Here is a 20038-nt window from a genome sequence, read left to right as displayed (position 1 = left end):
CTCCAGTGAGCTATTTATAAACTTGGTGCCTCCCAATGAGGCCATCAAGCTGTGACCTGATGGACGGGCTGAATTCCACCCTTCACTCAAGTCTACAGTTAACGAATGATGTAAGGACCACAGACCGAGGGGATACTCTGAAATATAGGAAGCAGGCTGTGCCCCAATGGGCCGAGGCAATAAGGGAAAGAAAAATCTCCCAGGACATTTCTGGAATCTCATTTATTGTTGCAGAAAATGTACTCCCGAAGATAAACTCTGCGGTAAGTTTAACCGAGGATCCGACAGGAATGTGTAAAGCAGCCGTTCTCAACCTGGGGGTGGCGGCCCCTTGGGGGGGTTGTGGGGGTCGAATGCCCCTTTCACAGGGATTGACCGATTCATAACAGTAGCGCAATGACAGGAAGCGACAAGGAAATAACTTTATGGTTGGGGGGTCACCCGCACAGGAGGAACGGTATGAAAGGGTCGCAGGGTCAGGAAGGTTGAGAACCTCTGTTCCAGGGGAGGAAAATGAGGTTATCTACTCCCCAGTCTCAGAAACCAGCAGGTCTACTGTCCAGTGGGGTTTCTGAGTCCAGATCCATTTAATGACAGTGAGACTGGCTTGGTTTCACGAGGCAAGCGGGGTGGAGGGGAGGGACGGGGGACCGAGGCCCTGGAAGAAGTGATCTGGTAGGTGCACGAAATAAGTGCAGGGTCGCTGTAATCGGCCTCCACTTGGCAGTGGTCAGTTATTTGGGGGGACATGGTGGAAAGGGTCACGGCTGCGAGGTGAGATCCCTGTTTCCGACATCGGCTTTACGGTGACAGTTTTCATCGATCCCCGATCCCCTATCATCTCTGAAGACGTCCGTGTACAGAACAGGAAAATTCAGAGTAATTTAAATATGAAGCGGCACAGGGGTGGGGGGTGCATGATCAATAAGCAGCAACATGAAAAATTTTAGTAGACGAAATTGAGCATGTTGAGCGTTTTATCTTAAAAAGCCCCCCCCCCCACCGTAATAGTTTATGCCTCAATTAAATTCATTACTTAGGCCAGAAGCTCCATCACACGGTATTAAACATTCCAAGTAGCAGCTATAAGATGACCCAGTCGTGTGAATTATGACGAATTCAGCACCTTTGTGTAGCAGTGCTTTAAACTGCCATGCGGTGTCTAAGGTTGTTCAAATAGTACACAGCATCATGTTCTAAGTTCAGCAAGACCTGTTAAATATTCTCTGTATCATTATAGTGTAGAAGCTCACTCAGTACATCTGTTCAAAAGGAATATATACCGTATACACACTCGAATATAAGCCAACCCTCAGCGGAGGCACCAAATTTTACCACACAAAAAACGGCATAAAGCGTGCTGGAAAATTCTGCTTATAGCTCAAAAGCAGCACCTGTGTTGCAAACGTTGGACCTGCGTACAGTCCAGCATTTTAAACCCACCCATGTAAAGCCTCCTAAATGAAAAATGTTGGGGGAGGGGGGCAAACATGGGCCTCTGGAGTCCACAATCAAGTGAAATAAAACATGAGGATGTTCCCCAAAGAGCTCAGGAAGACGCCGGTGCAATCGGTCGCTGTTCTGTAAAGGAAGACCTTGCAGTAACAGTATTGACAGGTATTATGTATTGATCGAGACATAAGCAGGGCAAAGAAAGATGATAAACAGATCAATCATAAAGCTTAAATAATAAAAATAAACATATGGTATCAACAACCCATACCCAGAACAATCATACCCATGTGAATGACAGGGCATGCGGAGTGGAGACCCAAAGCCCATCCTCTGGTTAATGCCCCCCCCCCTCCACCGCGCACTATCATGACCCCAATTCTACCTTACAAATCCAGCTAGACCAGAGCATGTGACTGGGTACAGGGAAGAGCAGGAAACGGGGGGAGAGTGAAAATACCAGGAAGGGCAGCGGGAACCGATCACAATGATCTGCATAACACCCCCTCCCTGGGGGACAAACCAAAGTGGGTGAAGGGAGACACTGGGTCAGTGTAAGACATGAAAAAATACCAACAATTTATAGATTATCAAGGGCTCGTGAGAGGGTCGAAAATGAGGAGCTGATACCCAGGGCTCAAGGAGAAAGAAAATGTTTTGAGAATGACGGCAACCGATGTACAAATGTGCTCGACTTGATGGATGGATGGATGATGGATGGATGATGGATGGATGATGGATGGATGATGGATGGATGGGTGGATGATGGATGGATGGGTGGATGGATGGACAGATGAGTGGATGGATGGATGGGTTAATGGATGGATAGGTGGTGATAAGAGATGGATGAGTCCCCAATACCTTTTTTTAAAAAGGCACTGCCCTGAGGAATTACTAAGAATGCAAGAAAGGATGGGGGGAAATGCATGTGAAAATAAACAAGGAAAGCTCAGTGTTTCATGGGGCAAAACCATCAACCTGTTCCTCACAGTTGCTGTGACTTGTCTCTGCTTCCACATCGGGGTTACCATTTACCACCTCTGTGGTGCTTGCTCACCGCTGGTCTTTTCAACCGTTTCGCATTTTTCTGTGTCTCGGTGTGTGAAGTCCGGCGTGGAGGAGTCTGGCGACAGCAAACGGAGCAAGGGTTCCGGGTGGGGGAGCCGCAGCGGGTCAGGAGCTTCCAAGAGGAAGAACATGTTTTGAATCTGGTTGTGGGAGTGGCTGTGTAGCGCTGTTGGATACGAGTGAACCGTGGAACTGTGTGGGGTACGAGGTCTGCATTGGGTCCTGATAAAACGGCTCCAAAGAACAAAACCCTTGCACTGAAAGGAAGCCCTCAAGGCACTGTATTGCTAAGTAGCAAACTGCTCACCGAGTAACGAATTGACTCACGGTTCTCACTGTTTGTTTTTTTCCTATGAAATCAACGGGTGATCCATTCGCTGAAAACAAAGAGAAGGTAAGGGGGCAGGGAAACTAGATGCATGAAAAGGAAGGAGACAGAATGGAAATAGGGACAGACACGTGCTGGGAAGACTCATCACAGCCACTGCGAGACTGCACAGGATGGCCCACTGGGAACCTACCTGAACCTTCCCGGAGCGATTAACAAGGCCCGAGTTTAAAAAACTCGTTAATTTGTTTCAATAAACATTAAATTCCTCTTTTAAGTCATTAAATATTTTAATTAAGAACCCCAAAATGGAATCAATATAATTTCTAAAAAGTACCATCACTGGAGACATTTAAGAAACGTGGGTATTTGGGAGTCTACGTTGTGCATCCGCGTCTAGAATTGCCACAGATTCAGAGGAAGGTGAGATCCGTCTCGGAACGAGAAAGCAGCAAACACTGAGCAACACAGCACCTTCCTGAGAGTAAGTGGTTCTCCCCAAAGACCCAAAGCAGCTGTAGCCGCTCCTGTGAACAAGCGGTCCTTCCTACGCTTCGAATCTTCTTTATTTACACGGATGGAGAAGCGAGGGCAGCGGCCTTGAACAAAACACACGCCACTCTCAGCCGACATGCCGTGAAACCAGACGTGTGGAATGGAACAACCGTGTGGGGCATTCCAGTCCTGGGGACATTCCGAGCCCTACACGCTGTGACTCCCAGGTGCTTCGTGACAGATTCCCAGCTGCCTAGAGGAGTCCCTGACTTGTTGGAATTCGCCAAGTCCTGTCCATCCCGATTCTCTCCCAGGCATGTCCAGCTGTATCGGACGGAGCCTTACCGGTTTCCCCCCAGCGTTTATGTTCATAAATCTCCCTTCCACGCTGAACCCTCATCCATGCAGTCAAGTAAGCGGAATCTTTGGAGTTTCCCCACATCACTCACTTCGTGGGGTTTACCTTCTGCTACAGATTAATGGGAAAGTGATAAACGAGGGAAGGACTTGCCACATTCGTTACATGACAGAGGGCCCGACTCTGAAGTGAGGCTCTGAGTAGGTAGCAAGGTTCTCTGGAGACTGAGACCGTCCCGTGTTTGTTCAGGTGGCTCATCCCCGCTGTGGCTGCGTCCATTGTCAGGAGGCCGAGGAATAAAACCAAAGGCGTTTCCACATTCTCCATCACACGGTATCAAACCCAGCCCTGCTCGGCGGGTTCCCCACCTGGCGCCGCGCAGAAAGGCTCTGTCCGAGGTCTCTGAATGTCCAGCGACGTCCGTCTCAGGACAACGAGCCTCCCACATCCCTTACATTCTTCAGACGCGCCCCTGTTCTCCGGTGTGGATTTCGATGCGCTCCGGCAGATGGTGGAAGTCTGCACACTTCCCGAAGGCTTTACGGGAGCTCAGCGTCCGCACAGGTGTAAGGAGCCGAGTAGGGACGGAGGTCTAAAGCCGCTCCCAGGCGGCGTGGTGCGTTTTGAAGTGTCTGCTGAGGTTGGCGGAGCGGCTGAAGGCTTTCCCACATTTCCGACACTCGTGAGGCCGGTCTCCGCTGTGCGTCGTGCTGTGTAAGCCGAGGGCCGTGGAGTCGTAAAAGGCCTTCCCGCACTCCGGACACGCGTAAGGCTTCTCTCCGGTGTGGATCTTCCTGTGCCTCCTGAGGGCCTGGCGCTGCCGGAAGGCTTTCCCACACTCCGTGCACACACAGGGCCTCAGCCCGCTGTGGATGCGGCGGTGCTCCTGCAGGGAGCCCACCTGGCCGAACGCCTTGCCGCACTCCTCGCAGCTGTACGGCTTCCGCCCACTGTGCACCTTGCGGTGCCGCGACAGGTAGGAGGAGCAGGGGAAGGCCCTGCCGCACTCCCTGCAGGTGTAGGGCCGCTCCCCGGTGTGCGTTCGCCGGTGCCTGTTCCTGGTGGAGGACTGCGCGAACGCCTTGCCGCAGTGCTCGCACGCGTAGCGCTTCTCCCCGGTGTGGATGCGCAGGTGCGTGGCGAGCGACGAGGAGTAGCCGAAGGTCTTCCCGCACTGCCCGCACTGGAACGGCCGGTCCTGGCGGTGCGTGTTGCTGTGGACGCTGAGCGCGGCCGCGCGGCTGAAGCTCTTGCCGCACTCCTGGCAGGCGTAGGGCTTCGCCGCGCTGTGCACGCTCCTGTGCAGCGCCAGGGACGACATGCGCGGGAAGGCCTTGCCGCACTCGAGGCAGGCGTAGGGCCGCACGCCGCTGTGCAGCCTCCCGTGCAGCGCCAGGTAGGCCTCCCGGCTGAAGGCTTTCCCACACTCCCCGCACGCGAAGGGCTTCTGCGCGCTGTGCGTCGGCGCGTGCGCGGCCAGGTGCGCGGAGCAGCGGAAGGACCGCGCGCACACGGCGCACGCGAAGGGCTTCTCCCCGGTGTGGATGCGCCGGTGGATGGCCAGGTTGGTGGCCTGCGTGAAGGCCTTCCCGCACGTCTCGCACGCGTAGGGCCGCTCGCCCGTGTGCGTGGCGCTGTGCAGCGCGAGGGAGGAGCGGGACACGAAGGCTTTGCCGCAAGCGGCGCACGCGTGCGGCCTGCCCGCCCGGTGACTCCGCAGGTGGGACGGGCACCGGAAGGCGCCCAGGCAGTCGGCACACTGGAAGGGCCTCTCCCCACGGTGGACTCTGCTGTGCGCGGCCAGGCTGGAGGGCCGCGTGAAGGCTCGGCCGCAGTCCGCACACTGGTGCGGCCTCTGCCTCGGGTGCGTCCGCCGGTGCCGCGCCAGCCGCGCGGGGGAAGGGGACGCCGCCCCGCACTTGGGACTCGCGTGCGCCTTCTCTGCGGGACGGGCGACGGCCGCCGGAGCAGAGGCTCCCGCGCCGGTCCTGGTGGGCAGAGCCCGGGCTGCGTCTGCACGAGCTCTCTTCCCGGTAAGACCCGCGCGAGGAGCGGCGTCTCCCCGCGTCTCCCCCTCGCTGGTGCTGTGTCCAGAGAGGGAGCCGTGATCCGCAGAGGCCTGTCCACGTTCGCAGCACTGCCAGGGAAGCTGTCCTTGCGGAGGCCGGCTCTGCGCCAGCGTCAGGCTGAAAACCTGGTTGAAGATTCCTGGACACGAACTGCCCCTGAGACGGGTTAGAAACAAACAACCGCCTGTCAGTTTGTCCCTACTTCGACTGCGCACGCGTTCCCCAGGTGCCGTCCTGCCCAGGTCCTGTGAGCACCGAGGAACACGCACGACCGAGGGGCGCCCCAAGCCCCGCTACGTGGACACCTGCCCCTCCCCCCAGAAGAATTCCCTTCAGAGACGGCACTGAGGCTGCAGCTCAGGGAGGGGACGCGTCTGATCAGAGCACACGGGAGCAGGTGAACGGGGAGGGAGAGAGAGTGGAGCACGTCCTGGCCCCACCAGGCCCTGAGGATGATGTTCCTGCTCAGAGCAGTCAATGCACAAACAGGACCACATGGCCGTCCCACTAAGAGACACAACGTCCCTCACTGACCCACAGCCCACAGGGGACAACACTGGACACACAGCGTGGGAATTGCGCCCCATCTGATCCCACCTCATGGAGGCAGAAACAGAACAGCAAGCGGCAAAAATGGGCTCTGGGGCCAGGGCGTGGCGCCCCGTCACACTCAACCGGAAAACACTCCTAAAGGCCAACAAACAGCCCTTGAACTAACTACAGGCTTTTCTCTCTTCTTGTGTTTTGTTTTTTTGTCATTGGTTTGTTGCTGTTGTTTTGTTTCCTTTTGTGGCTTGGTTTTGTTCTGTCTTGATTTTGTGCATGTTATTATCTCCGCAGCTCTGTCTAAATAAGACCGGCTGGATGAACCATCTGGAGGAGAAAACAGGACAGACAGTTCCAGGGGGACATGGAAGAGGGACAGTTAGGGGGAAAGGGAGTGGTGTTAACAAACCCAGGGACAAGGGAGCAACAGGTGATCCAAATCGTGAAGAGGGTGTGAGCCCTGGCAGGTTGTGATCAAGGGCAAGGTTAACAAGAGGAATTACTGAAACCCAAATGAAGGCTGAGCATGATCGTGGGACAGGAGGAAAGTCAAAGGAAATAGAGGAAAGAGCTGGGAGGCAAAGGGCATTTACAGAGGTCTAAATAAAGGCATGTGCATATGCAAATATATTTATATTTGAGGATGTGGAAATAGATCTATGTGCATTTATTTATAGGTTTAGTATGAAGGTAGCAGAAGGGCATTGGGTCTCTACTCAAGCACTCCCTCAAAGCAAGAATATTTTCTTCTATTAAACTGGCATTCCATGATGCTCACCTTCCCGACACCACTGCTGAGGACAAAGCAGGTGCATAAGCAAATGTGGTGAAGAAAGCTGATGATGCCCGGCTATCAAAAAGATGTCTCGTCTGGGGTCTTAAAGGCTTGAAGGTGAACAAGTGGCCATCTAGCTCAGAAGCAACAAAGCCCACATGGAAGAAGCACACCAGCCTGTGTGACCTCGAGGTGTCAAAGGGATCAGGCATCATCAGAACAAAAACTCACATTAGTGTGAATGAGGAGGGTGTGGAGTGGAGACCCAGAGGCCATCTGTAGGCAACTGGACATCCCCTTAACAGAAGGGTCACAGGGAGACGATCCAGTCAGGGTGCAGTGTAGCAATGAAAAAAACGTACAACTTTCCTCTAGTTCTTAAATGCTTCCTCCCCCACTATCATGATCCCAATTCTTCCTTATAAATCCGGTCAGACCAGAGGATGCGCACTGGTACAGACAGGAACTGGAAACACAGGGAAGCCAGGGTGGATGATCCCTCCAGGACCAGTGGTGAGAGTTGTGAGACTCGGAGGACATAGGGAGAGTGGGTAGAAAGGGGAACTGATTACAAGGATCTGCATGTGACCTCCTCCCTGGGGGACGGACAACAGAGAAGTGGGTGAAGGGAGACATCAGAACAAGATAGGACAAAATAATAATTTATAAATTATCAAGGGTTCACGAGGGAGGGGGGAACAGGGAGGGAGGGGGAAAATGAGGAGCTGATACCAGGGCCTTAGGTGGAGAGCAAATGTTTTGAGAATGATGAGGGCAATGAATGTACAGACGTGCTTTACCCAATTGATGTATGTATATGTATAGATTGTGGTAAGAGTTGCATTAGGCCCTAATAAAATGATTTAAAGAAAAAACAAACACACGCAGGATTCTGGTCGTGACCCAGCTCTCCACGAGAAGACAGTCTGCACCCATGGCAGCTCCGCGGGAGAACGATCCGCTTGCTTCCTCGCACCAAGATCCAAAGTCTGGGGAGCCCTGGGGGAAATTCGACCCGTCTTATCAGGTAGATGAGAACTAAAGACAGTTATGCACGCGTGTCGATGTTCTAGACACACACGCGTCTGTCTGTGTGCACACGGCGTCGTCTTTGTCTGTCTGGGGGCTTGGTGTTTAGGTCGCAACCACCAGTTACAAAAGCGGTCTGGGCATCGCACAATCTTGAGGAGGGGGCCGTGTGTGCTGGGCTCAGAATCTGGTGGTTAAAGACTCGGTTTGCCTGTCGTGTGAGGGCAGCCCTTCTTTCAGACCAAGAGCCCCCGTGCGGTTTCCAGGAGGCTCACAAAGGTCAGGGAACCCGTTCGTGGACCTGCCCGGTGTTCTGATGCCGTGAGGCGCCCGGGTGCCTCCCTCAAGAACACTCACCTGAGGAGCCTCTTCTGGCGCCAGTGCTGCTCCTCCCGGGCGCGCCACTCCGAGGCTTGTGCTGGCACGGGGGCGCGGGGGCCCTTCTTCGTGAGCAGCAGCCCTACCGGCTCGTCGCACGTCTCTTCTTCACGGTCCGAGTTTGGAGACAGGGACGCAAGTTGACGTCCGTTCATGATGGGAAGCAAAAGGCAAGAATGACATGAGGTGGGGGGGGGGAGCGGGGGGTACAGGCTGGAACAAAGAGACCTGGCCACACGTCCCTGCCCCAGGGTTTTAGCCACGGAGCCCCAGGAGAGGTCAAATCAGACCCCAGGACCAGAGACAGGTCTCTTTCGAGGAGGAAAAGGGACGTCACCCAGCACTCAGGTGTCTGAAGCTGTGCCCTCAGGCCAGTCACTTTCCAGCGGCCTGATTTAAATGCAATCCCGTCCATAGAAGGCACGTTTGTGACAAAATAATAATAGTTTATAAATTATCAAGGGCTCATGAGGGTGGAGGGAGCAGAGAGGGAGGGGAAATGAGGAGCTGATACCAAGGGCTCAAGTGGAGAGCAAATGTTTGAGAATGATGATGGCAACAAATGTGCAAATGTGCTTGACACAGTGGATGGATGGATGGTGATAAGAGTTGTATGAGCCCCCCAATAAAATGAATTTTAAAAAATAAGGCAAGTTTTGTTTTGTTTCTTAAAGAAGGTGTTTCCTTGCACCTGACCTGATCCCACCACACCAAGGCAATGCACTGGGGGAGTGCAGCGGAACAGCAAGGGAATGGAGTGGCAAGGTCCCCAGGGAATGCTGAAAGTGGACTTTGGGGCCAGGGCGTGGTGCCCCAACAGACTGGACTGGAAAACGCTCCTAAGGGCCAGCAAACGATCCCTGAACTAACTACAAGCTTTTCTCTTGTGAACTGTTTTGTTCTGTTCTTTGTCAGTGGTTTGTTTTTGTTGTTTTGTTGTCTGGTTGTATACTGTTGCTTTGTTTTCCTCTGTCTTGTTTTCGTGCATGTTAGTGACTCCACAGGTCTGTCTGAATAGGACAGGCTGGATGAACTATCTGGAGGAAAAACAACGGGACCGACAGTTCCGGGGGGACTTGGGGTGGGGGGGTAGGGGGGGTAAGGAAGTGGTGTTAACAAACCCAGGGACAAGGGAACAACATGGGACCCAAAATGGTAGAGAAGGGGGAGTGGCAGGCCTGGTGGGGAAGGATCAAGGGTAAGGTTGCTTAGAGAAGAGGTATACTCTAGCCCAGGTGGCGATGAAGCATGGTAGTAGGGCAGGAGGAAAGTCAAGGGAGATGGAGGAAAGAGCTAGGAGTCAAAGGGCATTCATGGAGGTCTAGACAAAGACATGTACATGCAAATATACATATGAGGATGGGGAAAAAGATCTATGTGTCTATATTTATAGGTCAAGTATTAAGGTGGCGGAAGGACCTTGGGCCTCTACTCAAACACTCCCTCAATGCATGAATACCTTCTTTTATTAAATTGGAACTCTATGATGCTCACTCTCCCGACACAACGGCTGGAGCCAAAGTGTGTGAACAAGTAAATGTGGTGAAGAAAGCTGATGGTGCCCGGCTATCAAAAGAGATAGTGACTGGGGTCTTAAAGGCTTGAAGATAAACAAGCGGCCATCTAGCTCAGAAGCAACAAAGTCCACATGGAAGAACACACCAGCCTGAGTGAGCGAGTGGTCCCAAAGGGACCAGGTATCAGGCATCAAGCAACAACAAAAACACAATAAAATAGATATATGTATATATGTGTGTGTGTATATGTATGTGTATATATATACCATATTAAATGAAGGGGGAAGTGCAGAGTGGAGACCCAAGGCCCAAGTGTCGGCCAATGGAGATCCCCTCATAGAGGGGCTTAGGAGAGGAGATGGGTTAATTAGGGTGTGAGGTAGTATCGATGAAGAACACAGCTTTCCCCCAGATCCTGGGTGCTTCCTCCCCCCAACTACCATGATCCGAATTCTACCTTGCAGGGCTGGATAGGGCAGAGGCTGTACACTGCTACATATGAGGGTTGGAGGCACAGGGAATCCAGGGTGGATAATACCTTCAGGACCAAGGGTGTGAGGGGCAATGCTGGGAGAGTGGAGGGTGAGTGGGTTGGAAAGGGGAACTGATTACAAGGATCCACATGTGACCTCTTCCCTGGGAGACGGACGGCAGAGAAGGGGGGAAGGGAGACTCCGGATAGGGCAAGATTTGACAAAATAACGATGTATAAATTACCAAGGGCACATGAGGGAGGGGGGAAGGGGGAGGGAGGAGGGGGAAAAAAAAGAGGACCTGATGCAAGGGGCTTAGGTGGAGAGCAAATGCCTTGAGAATGATTGGGGCAGGAAATGTGCGGATGTGCTTTATACAATTGATGTATGTATATGTATGGATTGTGGTAAGAGTTGTTTGAGTCCCTAATAAAATGTAAAAAGAAGGTGTTTCCCAGTACAGGGGCCAAGTGCATCCATGGTCACCCTCCAAAGGTCCCTGCTCGCTTGCTGGGGGCAGGAACACGCCGCACAGCGCATGCGCCTGAAGCGGAATTGACAAGTAGGAGCTGTGATTGTTTCTGTGCTGAGAGCCAGTGCCGTGTCCTGTTTAAACTCCGTGTTCCAAATGGAGGTCTTGGGACCACATGTTTTCATCAGGGGCTGTTTGTGCCCGGTCACAGTGTCTGCTCCAGACAAACAAACAAAACGATGTTGTCCCGGGAAGATAGTTGCTCCCGGTCCTTGAAAACATGAAATGTGATTGGGGGGAAAGGAAAAAGGGCAGGTGGGTGCTCATGGAGGGGGGACAGCGGGGAGGGAAGGATGGATGGCCTTCAGGGCCTCTGACCGTGCTGGGGGGTACACTTGCTTGCAGCACAATGAAACTGTCAGCAGCAACAACCTACACAGGTGCAGAAAGCACGGAGCCTCGGCACCCTGAGCCCTGCTTGCCCGTCAAGCAGCGACAGAGCCTCAGGTACACAGACAAGGCGTCGGAGAGCTCCCTGTCACTGACGGCTTTTACGTTTCTTGAGATGAACTGAAAACTGCAAGTCCATCTCACCTCCTCAGCTCTTTCTAAAAGCCAATCAAACCCTTTTTAGGTTTGAAGGAGGGAAAAAAAAAATCCTGAAGGGAAATTTTTCGGTGTGTGTTCGTTTGAAGAAACCTACTGTGTGTATTTAAACGGCCCATTTTGAGAAATGAGATCCACAACATCCTAGTCAGCCCTCCACACATGTCTGTCTGTCTGTTTCCTGCCACCTCTCCCTGCTCCCGTGACCCACAGTTCAGTTTCAGGCTCATGGGGACACCGGGGACTTTGGGGCGCCTCAAGCGGAGGGGCCAGGCCTGCTTTCCTACACAAGGCACAGCACACACCCACGAACAGGCGACAAAAATGCCTTTATTCAGCAAAGGAATCCAGCCGCGCGCCCACACAGATATGCATCAATGTCAACGCTGTTCGTACCTATTGAGACCAGGTTTTTCAGCGTCTCCATCATCACGTCCCTGTAGAGCCTCCTCTGAGCAACGTCCAGCAGAGCCCACTCCTCCTGGGTGAAGGTGATGGCCACGTCCTCAATGACCACGGAGCCCTGAAACAGCCCCACGTGCGGATTCAGGAAGGCCCCACGCACGTCCCCCGTGTGCCCAGGGCTGGGGGTGAAGCGGGCACCCACAGGACTGCGACGTGACAGGGACGTGACAGGGTTTCATGTTCTGCCCCAGGGAGTGACTCAGCCTCTTCGTCTTACAAAACAAGCCCCCGTTCTTAACAGACTCACAGACTGCAGTTCCCCGGAAGCCTTACACACACACTGGAATGAACACACACACACACACACACACACACACACAGAAATTAACTTAAAAAAAAGCAACATGGTGAAATGAGCCCTCAACCGTCCGAGGTCAAGTGATCACGCGATGGTGGCCTGGCCTCTCTCCCCGCATTCCCGTCTGAGAGAGGACGAGGGAAAGGCTCCCCGGGAGGAGCATCCCTTTCTGAGGAGCACATCAGTTCAACACCACGTTCTCGGAAACCAGGAGAAATCCCAGGCAGCTCCTCCGGTAAAGGAGGCGGCTTCATCAAGCAGATTTCTGTAAATAAACCAGCCAACTGCTCTTTGCTGCTGAGCCCGAGGCGGAAGGAGGGGCGACGGGATGGAAGCTCGACTTCCTTCCACCCTTTCTTTTCCTGGGCGCCCAGGTCTGTGTAATTCTCCGGTTACAGGGCCGGTCCTACAGCTCAGCTGGGAACTGGAGACGAAGCAAGGGCCCCAGGCAAGGAATCCGGAACAGAACCGCTTCTCCGCTTCGAAGACACAACCCCTCAGACTCCTAACTGCGGCGTCACAGGCTGAGTTGACGTGGTTCTGGGTCACGGACACACGAGAGGACACGTCTCGGGTCTGTGCAGATCCAGCGACGGGAAACAAGCATCTCCCGCCCAGGAACCCCACCGTGTTTTGAGCGAGGGCGGCAGTGAAAGGGGAATTCGCCCACGCGTGTTTTCTGATGACCCTTCATGGGGCCAAGGGCCCATTCGCTCCACGTGCGGAGGAAATAAGCAGCAGGGGACGCGGAGGACGGACGCTTCCCGAGCTCGCAGAGGAAGTAAAACAGTCGATTTGAGGATCATTACCCCGTGAGGTTTAGACGGCGCAGGAAAGCACGGAGCTCTCAGCTCCAGATCTGCAAGCGGACGGATGGTTTTACAAACACGCAGACATTGCGCATGTTCACAACTTCTTCAGCTGCGTGAGAATTGCAAGGGTGCGGGAGGGCGGGAAACGAGCTGACGCCAGGGGCTCAAGGAGAACGTGTTCTGAGAAGGATGACGGTGGACGGAGGGCTTGTGGTAAGAGCTGTGCGAGCCCCCGTGACATGTTCAGGAAAAGTGAAAACATGTCTTCCGAGAAAGCAGTTGTCGTAAAACCGCACTGTCATTCTATCGGGATGTAAACGTCTGATATTCAGGAGTAAATGTACCTGCTAAAACTCACTTTAACGATAAAACCATGAAGCACCGTCACCGACGACTGTTATTGAACAGTCCACTCGCACAAAGCGCAAAAGTACAGATTTTAACGACGTTTCTGAAGCCAAACACCGACGGACACTGGCTCCAGGACAGCCAGACAACATTTCAAAACCGCTGCGGAATCAGGCATAGGGGTCCTGCCGCGACGTGGGCAGAGTAACAGGAACCTTTAAGAATCTTCTCAAAACCCTGAGGGGTAAGAAACACAGGCACCCTCTGCGTTTGAGAAATGCATTTCCGTCACGTTAAAATCCTCGGGAGTAAACTTCTCAATGATTTACCAATTTTCTTCCCAAAGCAAGTGTAAACCCAAGAATTTAAACACGCACACACACCTCATATTGAACTTTTCTACCAAAAAGAGACATTCGGAAGTGTGCGTGAATTGTACAAGGGCGCATGGACACACAAGCCCGCGGCGTAAGTCGCAGGACAAGGGGCCTCCCTGAGATGCACGGTTTCCAAACGCCCGGAAGCCTTCAGGGAAAGCAGTCACAGCAGGAAAAATCACACTGGCCTGGAGTCTCACACACAATCCCAGCTGCACCGAGTGTCCCTAGTTCCTGCCCTTGCTGACACCAGGGGACACCCCTCCAAGGGCCATCATCGGCCAGGGGGACCCAGGATAGCAGGACAGCAGGAAGTGCAACTTTCCAATTTCACAGCAACTGTTCCGGTGCCTGGAGGCACACGGGAAACCGCGGAGACAGGACAGGGGGTCTCTGGAGGCTGTGTCTCACCAGAGAGCAGCAGCGGGCAGAGAACCGTGGCCCACGGGGCCAGGCTGGCCTCACCTAAGACAGGTGAACCCAGGCGCCCAGACCACGAAGCCTCATCTGTACACAGAGGGGTCAGTCCAGTGACACGGAGCTCAGGGCCCCTCCCGGGACTGGGCACCCTGCTGGGCTCCCCCTTCACGGAGCATCCAGGTGCCCGGCTGTTCCCACACAGAGCAGGTCCGTCTGACTCACATGCAGGTGCGCACAGCCCTGCTCGCTGCAAACTCACCATCTCCTCGCTGCAGATCCCGCGCGTCGGGGGCACGGTCGTCTCTCAGCCCGAGGGGTGGGAGTGGACACGGGGCACGGGAGCACGTTGCAGCAAGACCAGGTGTGCCAGGTTCACGCCCCGCTCAGAGCTGGGGGGCTCCTTCCTGCGGCAGCTGGTGGCCCTGGGTCTCCGGAGGAGAGAACCGGACCCGTCGTCCCTGCCCGGCACTTGGGGAGAGAAACTGAGGAGGGAGAACAAAGCCGTGTGAGAGGTTTCTGTCTCGGGCTCAGAGCTGCCACCCGAGGGTGTCCGTGTCCGTCGGGCAGAACACCGTCCCTTCACTCCGTGTCCCTGGAGGAGGAAACCTCTGCCTGGTGTCCTCAGGAGCCTTCCGGTCCCTTATCACCGTGATTGTCCCGGAAACGTCCCGGCCACCAGGCTTGTCCCAGGAGCTCCTCCCGCCGTGTGGAAAGCGGTTTAAGTTAACCTGGGTGGGAATCCCTAAGCAATCAGGATAAACACGTTCCACAAACCGGGAACCTTCTCTAAGTGCCCGTCCGTCTGCACATTCCCATTTCTTTCCATGCGGCCCACACCTGCCTTCCCCGCATGGTCTCAGAGTTCTCTATCTCTCTGTCTCTGTCTGTCTGTCTCTCTCTGCAGGTGCCACAGCCAATCAGAGGGAAGTGCGGGCTCCTTTCCGACAGGATCCTTTACTCGGTCCCCACCGTCCGTGAACATGAACACGGGGGCCTTGCTCCCTCTTTCTCCACCTTCTCCCGTGGACGCACGTCCGTCCCTCTGTCCCTCTCCCTTTGCCACCTTGGCCCTTTCTCTCCGCATCTGCCTTCCATCCTCCCCTCAGCGGTTCCTCACCTTCCAGCCCAGCCCCCCCCCCAGTTCACTCTCATAAAACCCGCCCACAAATGAAAAATATTAAATAATACACGACAAAAACAACGAAGCTGCTATTTAATCTATTTTTTAAACGTCCACTAAAGCCCACTCGCCAGGCCCGCTTTCCTGCTCTCCCCGTTCCCACACATTCCTTGGAGGACGAGTGTCTCCCCAATCCCAGCCCGATTCTTAAAGGACCCCCCCCCCAGGGGCTTGTTGACAGCGGGGCATCCGAAGCCTCCCTCTCGGCCTCCTGAATCTAAATCCACTTTTCGCAAGACGCCGGGTTCGTCCACACCCGTCCCCCGCCCGCTGCCTCGGGCTGCAGACTCGCCCCCCATCACCCCCAAATTGAAGCATCTTCTCCACCTGCGTCCACGCCACGTGACCGGGCCCATCGTCCAGCCAAGCAAGCTCTGAACATCGCGACCCCGATGTCCCCTCCAAGCTGTCTGTCTCCACCGACCCCGCGAGGCCCGGTCCCCCGGCAGCTCCCCGACCTTTGCAAAAGGCCTCGGAGGAAACCAACGCGCCCCGCCTGCCCCCCCCCAGCCCCGGAGCCCCGACTCTGCGCGTGCGGGCTGCCCACCCCCGGCTTCCCCGGCGAGGACGCTAACCGGGAGGCCGTCCCACGTTCCCCGCCCCCCGGCGAGGACGCTAACCGAGGGGCCGCCCCCAAGGCCCCTCCTGGCGAGGACGCTAACCAGGAGCCGTCCCCAGGGCACCCTCCCCAGGCGAGGACGCTAACCGGGAGGCCGTCCCCAGGGCACGCCTCCTCCCACCCCCCCCCCCGCGAGGACGCTAACCGAGGGGCCGCCCCTAAGGCCCCTCCTGGCGAGGACGCTAACCGGGAGCCGTCCCCAGGGCACCCTCCCCCGGCGAGGACGCTAAGCGGGAGGCCGTCCCACGTTCCCCGCCCCCCGGTGAGGACGCTGACTCGGAGCGGTCCCCAGGGTCCCCCTCCCCCCCCCGGCGAGGACGCTAAGCGGGAGGCCGCCCCCAGGACCCGTCTGGCGAGGACGCTAACCGGGAGCCGTCCCCAGGGCACGCCTCCCCCTCCCCCCACCCCCGGCGAGGACGCTAACCGAGGGGCCGCCCCCAGGGCACCCTCCCCCGGCGAGGACGCTGACCGGGAGGCCGCCCCCAGGACCCGTCTGACGAGGACGCTGACCGGGAGGCCGCCCCCAGGACACGCCTGGCGAGGACGCTAAACGGGAGGCCGCCCCCCGGCGAGGACGCTGACCGGAGACCGTCCGGGTCCTCGGCGTCCGGGCGGCGCGGCGGCCGTGAGGCCGGGACCGGGTCGCGGGGGGCCCGGGCGCGATGGCGCCACGAGCGCGCCGAGTCGGGGGGTCCCATCCCGGGACGGGGGCCCCCGGGCGCGGGACAGGCCACCCGGCCCACGGCGGACGCCCGGAAGCCGCACTCACCCGAGCGGGAGCCGGACACGCACGGCGGCGCGGCCGACGGCGGAAGACACATCCGCTTCCGGTTTCTGGGGCTTCGGGTGCGTCACGTTAACGCATCCGTCGGGAAAAGCCACATCCGCCTCCGGTTTCTGTGCCTTCGGGTGCCTCGCGTTATCGCGTCCGTCGGGAAACACCGGCGAGTGTAACTGAGGGCCGCGCGGCTCTTGGTTCCCCAGCTAATTTGGGTTTGGGGGAAGATAAGTCTAGGTTTTCCTTAAAGCGTTTTTGGACTGAAAGTGAGCTTTTTGAGAAAAAGAACTTGAGTTCGACAAGGGAGGCCGGGACTGGCTCTTTGGAAAGTTGGGGCCACACAAGCTAGCAAAAGAAACACCATTTTTGTCACCTGCTTTCCGCCCTCCCTTCTCGGAAAGTTGCCTGCTGGGCGACCTGCCCCTTCTCCCTCCCCTTTTGGGAAAGTCTCTGCTGGTGGTTAATTGCACATGGCACTCCCGCGCCCCCAGATTCAGGACGCAATTAGTTTGGACTATCCTTCAATGCTCAATCTTGTTCCCTTGGATGCTGTAAAAAGAATGGTGTCCTTAATCTTGTTAGAGCGACCAGGATGTGACCATCAGTTTGGGTGTTGTGTTTTTGTTGTTTTTTTGTATGGTTTTTGTTTGTGTTGTTGACTGGACATGTACCCTGTTTTCTAAAGAGCATAGACTACGTTTAATTCATCTTTGTCTGGTGCCCAACACAGCAGCTAACAAATCATGCAAATACATGTGTTGGCTAAATGAATGACTAAATGGACAAAACATTTGTAAAAATATATATACCAAGGGTTCGTGCGGGAGAGGAGAGGGAGGGGGGAATGAGGACCGGATGCCAAGGGCTTAGGTGGAGAGCAAACGTTTTGAGAATGATGAGGGGGAAAATGTACAGATGTGCTTTACACAATGGATGGATTGATAGACGGATGGATGGATGGTGGATGGATGATGGATGGATGGATGGATGGGTGGATGATGGATGATGGATGGATGATGGATGATGGATGATGGATGATGGTGGATGGATGATGGATGATGGATGGATGATGGATGGATGATGGATGGATGATGGATGGATGATGGATGATGGATGATGGATGGATGATGGATGATGGATGGATGATGGATGGATGATGGATGATGGATGGATGATGGATGGATGATGGATGATGGATGGATGGATGATGGATGGATGATGGATGGATGATGGATGATGGATGATGGATGATGGTGGATGGATGATGGATGATGGATGATGGATGGATGATGGATGGATGATGGATGATGGATGGATGATGGATGATGGATGGATAATGGATGAATGATGGATGATGGATGATGGATGATGGATGGATGATGGATGATGGATGATGGATGGATGATGGATGGATGGATGATGGATGGATGATGGATGATGGATGATGGATGATGGATGATGGATGGATGATGGATGGATGATGGATGATGGATGATGGATGATGAATGATGGATGGATGATGGATGATGGATGGATGATGGATGATGGATGAATGTATTGTGATAAGAGTTGTATGAGCCCCCAATAAACCACCTTTTTCCCCTCATTTTTTCCATAAATCATTTTATTAGGGGCTCATATAACTCTTATCACAATCCACACATCCATCCATCGTCAAGCACATTTGCATATGTCCTCATCCTGTTTCAAAACACTTGCTAGCTCCTTCAGCCCTTGCTATCAGCTCATTTCCCTCCTTCCCCGTGAACCCTTAGCAATTTATAAATTATTTTTCCATGACCCCTTTCTCCCTTCATACACATTTCTGTTGTCTGTCCCGCCTGGGAGGTGGATGTATGTAAATCATTGTGATCGGTTCCCCCACCTTCCCCTTCTGGCATCGCTACTCTCATGATTGGTCCTGGGGTGTCTATCTGTCCTGGACTCCCTGTTTCCAGTTCTATCTGCACCCGTGTCCATGCTCTGGTCCAGCCAGATTTGTAAGGTAGAATCAGGGTCATGATGGTGGAGGGGAGGAAGCATTAAAGAACCAGAGGAAAGGTGTGTGCTTCATCGTTGCTACGCTGCACCCTGCCTGGCTCGTCTCTTCCTCGTGACCCTTCTGTGAGGGGCTGTCCAGTGACTACAGATGGGCTTGGAGTGTCCACTCCGCCCTCCCCCTCATTCACATCGACATGATGTTTAGTTCTGGGTCTCTGATCCCTGGACGAGTCTTGCCCTCACCTTCCTAGACTTAGGACTGAGAGGCGTGGGGCTGAGCCTTTACGATGAATTCCTCCAATCCCGAGAGACACAGGAGAGCTCCCCGGGGAGCGCTGCCTTCGGGATGGGGGGGCTGCACGTGGAACCCCGACACCTGGAGGAGCAGCCGGAAGCGGCTGCCAGGAGCGTGGACAGGCCCGTCCTCATTCGTCCCATCTCATCCCACCTATTTGAACTCGCAACGGGGACACGGCTGTGCGTCCAGAATGGGTTTTATCCGCCCTCGTGGCTATGATTTTTTGAAATCACAAGACTGCACCTGACAGCGGGAGGGAGGGCTAGATTTTTCTCCCCTATATGGCAAAGAAGGAAACATTCTGCTTGCACTGAGAGATGAGGCTGCAGGAACCAGCCCCGGACAGACCTGGCTTTGCATCTCTCAATACCTGGGTGGCTCCCGCCAGGCACGGAGGTCACCCCACTTCCTTGCAACATAAACATGCTCTTTCTGTGGCGGATGAGCAATTTAGCAAAAGGTCTGATGTGTTTCCTCCCATGCTTTTCGGCGGCGAAGGCGATGCATGATTTGACCCTCGAGGCCAGCGTGTGGTGGCCCTTTCATACCGAGCCTCATGGGGTGCTGACCGGCCCCCCAAAGTCACACTATTCTCGTGGGCGCGATGCAGGGTCCTGGGAACGGCTGGTGGGCAGGATGGGGTTTCGTGTTTGCAGGTGGAGCATCGTGATTCATCACCGCAGCGCAGGCCGTGACAGATCACGGGGAAACGTGTGTTTCCCGTGACGGGTGTCTTGCAGCGTGGAGGAGCCTGGTCAGTGCTCACGCCAGGTTGGAGCCACGTCCATCTGCAGGTGGACGGACCCCCCTGGAGACAGAGGAGCGGGGTCTCGGCGCCTAAGACCATCGGGAAGATGTGTTTGCGATGCTCTGAGG

At 54.9% G+C, this 20038-nt stretch overlaps 1 protein-coding gene across 1 annotated transcript; it reads right to left on the bottom strand.

The window, feature by feature from the left end:
- Positions 1 to 207: 207 nt before the first annotated feature.
- Positions 208 to 16923, bottom strand: LOC142433107 (uncharacterized). The gene is made up of 5 exons (XM_075538239.1): positions 16855 to 16923; positions 14546 to 14768; positions 11963 to 12089; positions 8478 to 8604; positions 208 to 5926 (listed from the first exon to the last, which is right to left on the bottom strand). Exons 2-5 carry the CDS (start codon positions 14546 to 14548, stop codon positions 4294 to 4296), a joined length of 1890 nt encoding a protein of 629 aa, XP_075394354.1. The 5' UTR covers positions 14549 to 14768; positions 16855 to 16923; the 3' UTR covers positions 208 to 4293.
- Between the last annotated feature and the right edge of the window lie 3115 nt (positions 16924 to 20038).

Source organism: Tenrec ecaudatus, chromosome X (genome assembly GCF_050624435.1).
Source record: "Tenrec ecaudatus isolate mTenEca1 chromosome X, mTenEca1.hap1, whole genome shotgun sequence".
Lineage (NCBI taxonomy): Eukaryota > Metazoa > Chordata > Mammalia > Afrosoricida > Tenrecidae > Tenrec > Tenrec ecaudatus.
This window is presented reverse-complemented; position numbering and strand designations above follow the sequence as displayed.

What these genes read in the sequence shown, in the direction of transcription:
- LOC142433107 (XM_075538239.1), bottom strand. An exon ending in GAAAAACCTGGTCTCAATAG is followed by an intron (nt 8,605 to 11,962) that starts GTACGAACAGCG and finishes CGGACCGTGAAG; the next exon opens with AAGAGACGTGCGACGAGCCG. An exon ending in CGCCAGAAGAGGCTCCTCAG is followed by an intron (nt 5,927 to 8,477) that starts GTGAGTGTTCTT and finishes AACCCGTCTCAG; the next exon opens with GGGCAGTTCGTGTCCAGGAA.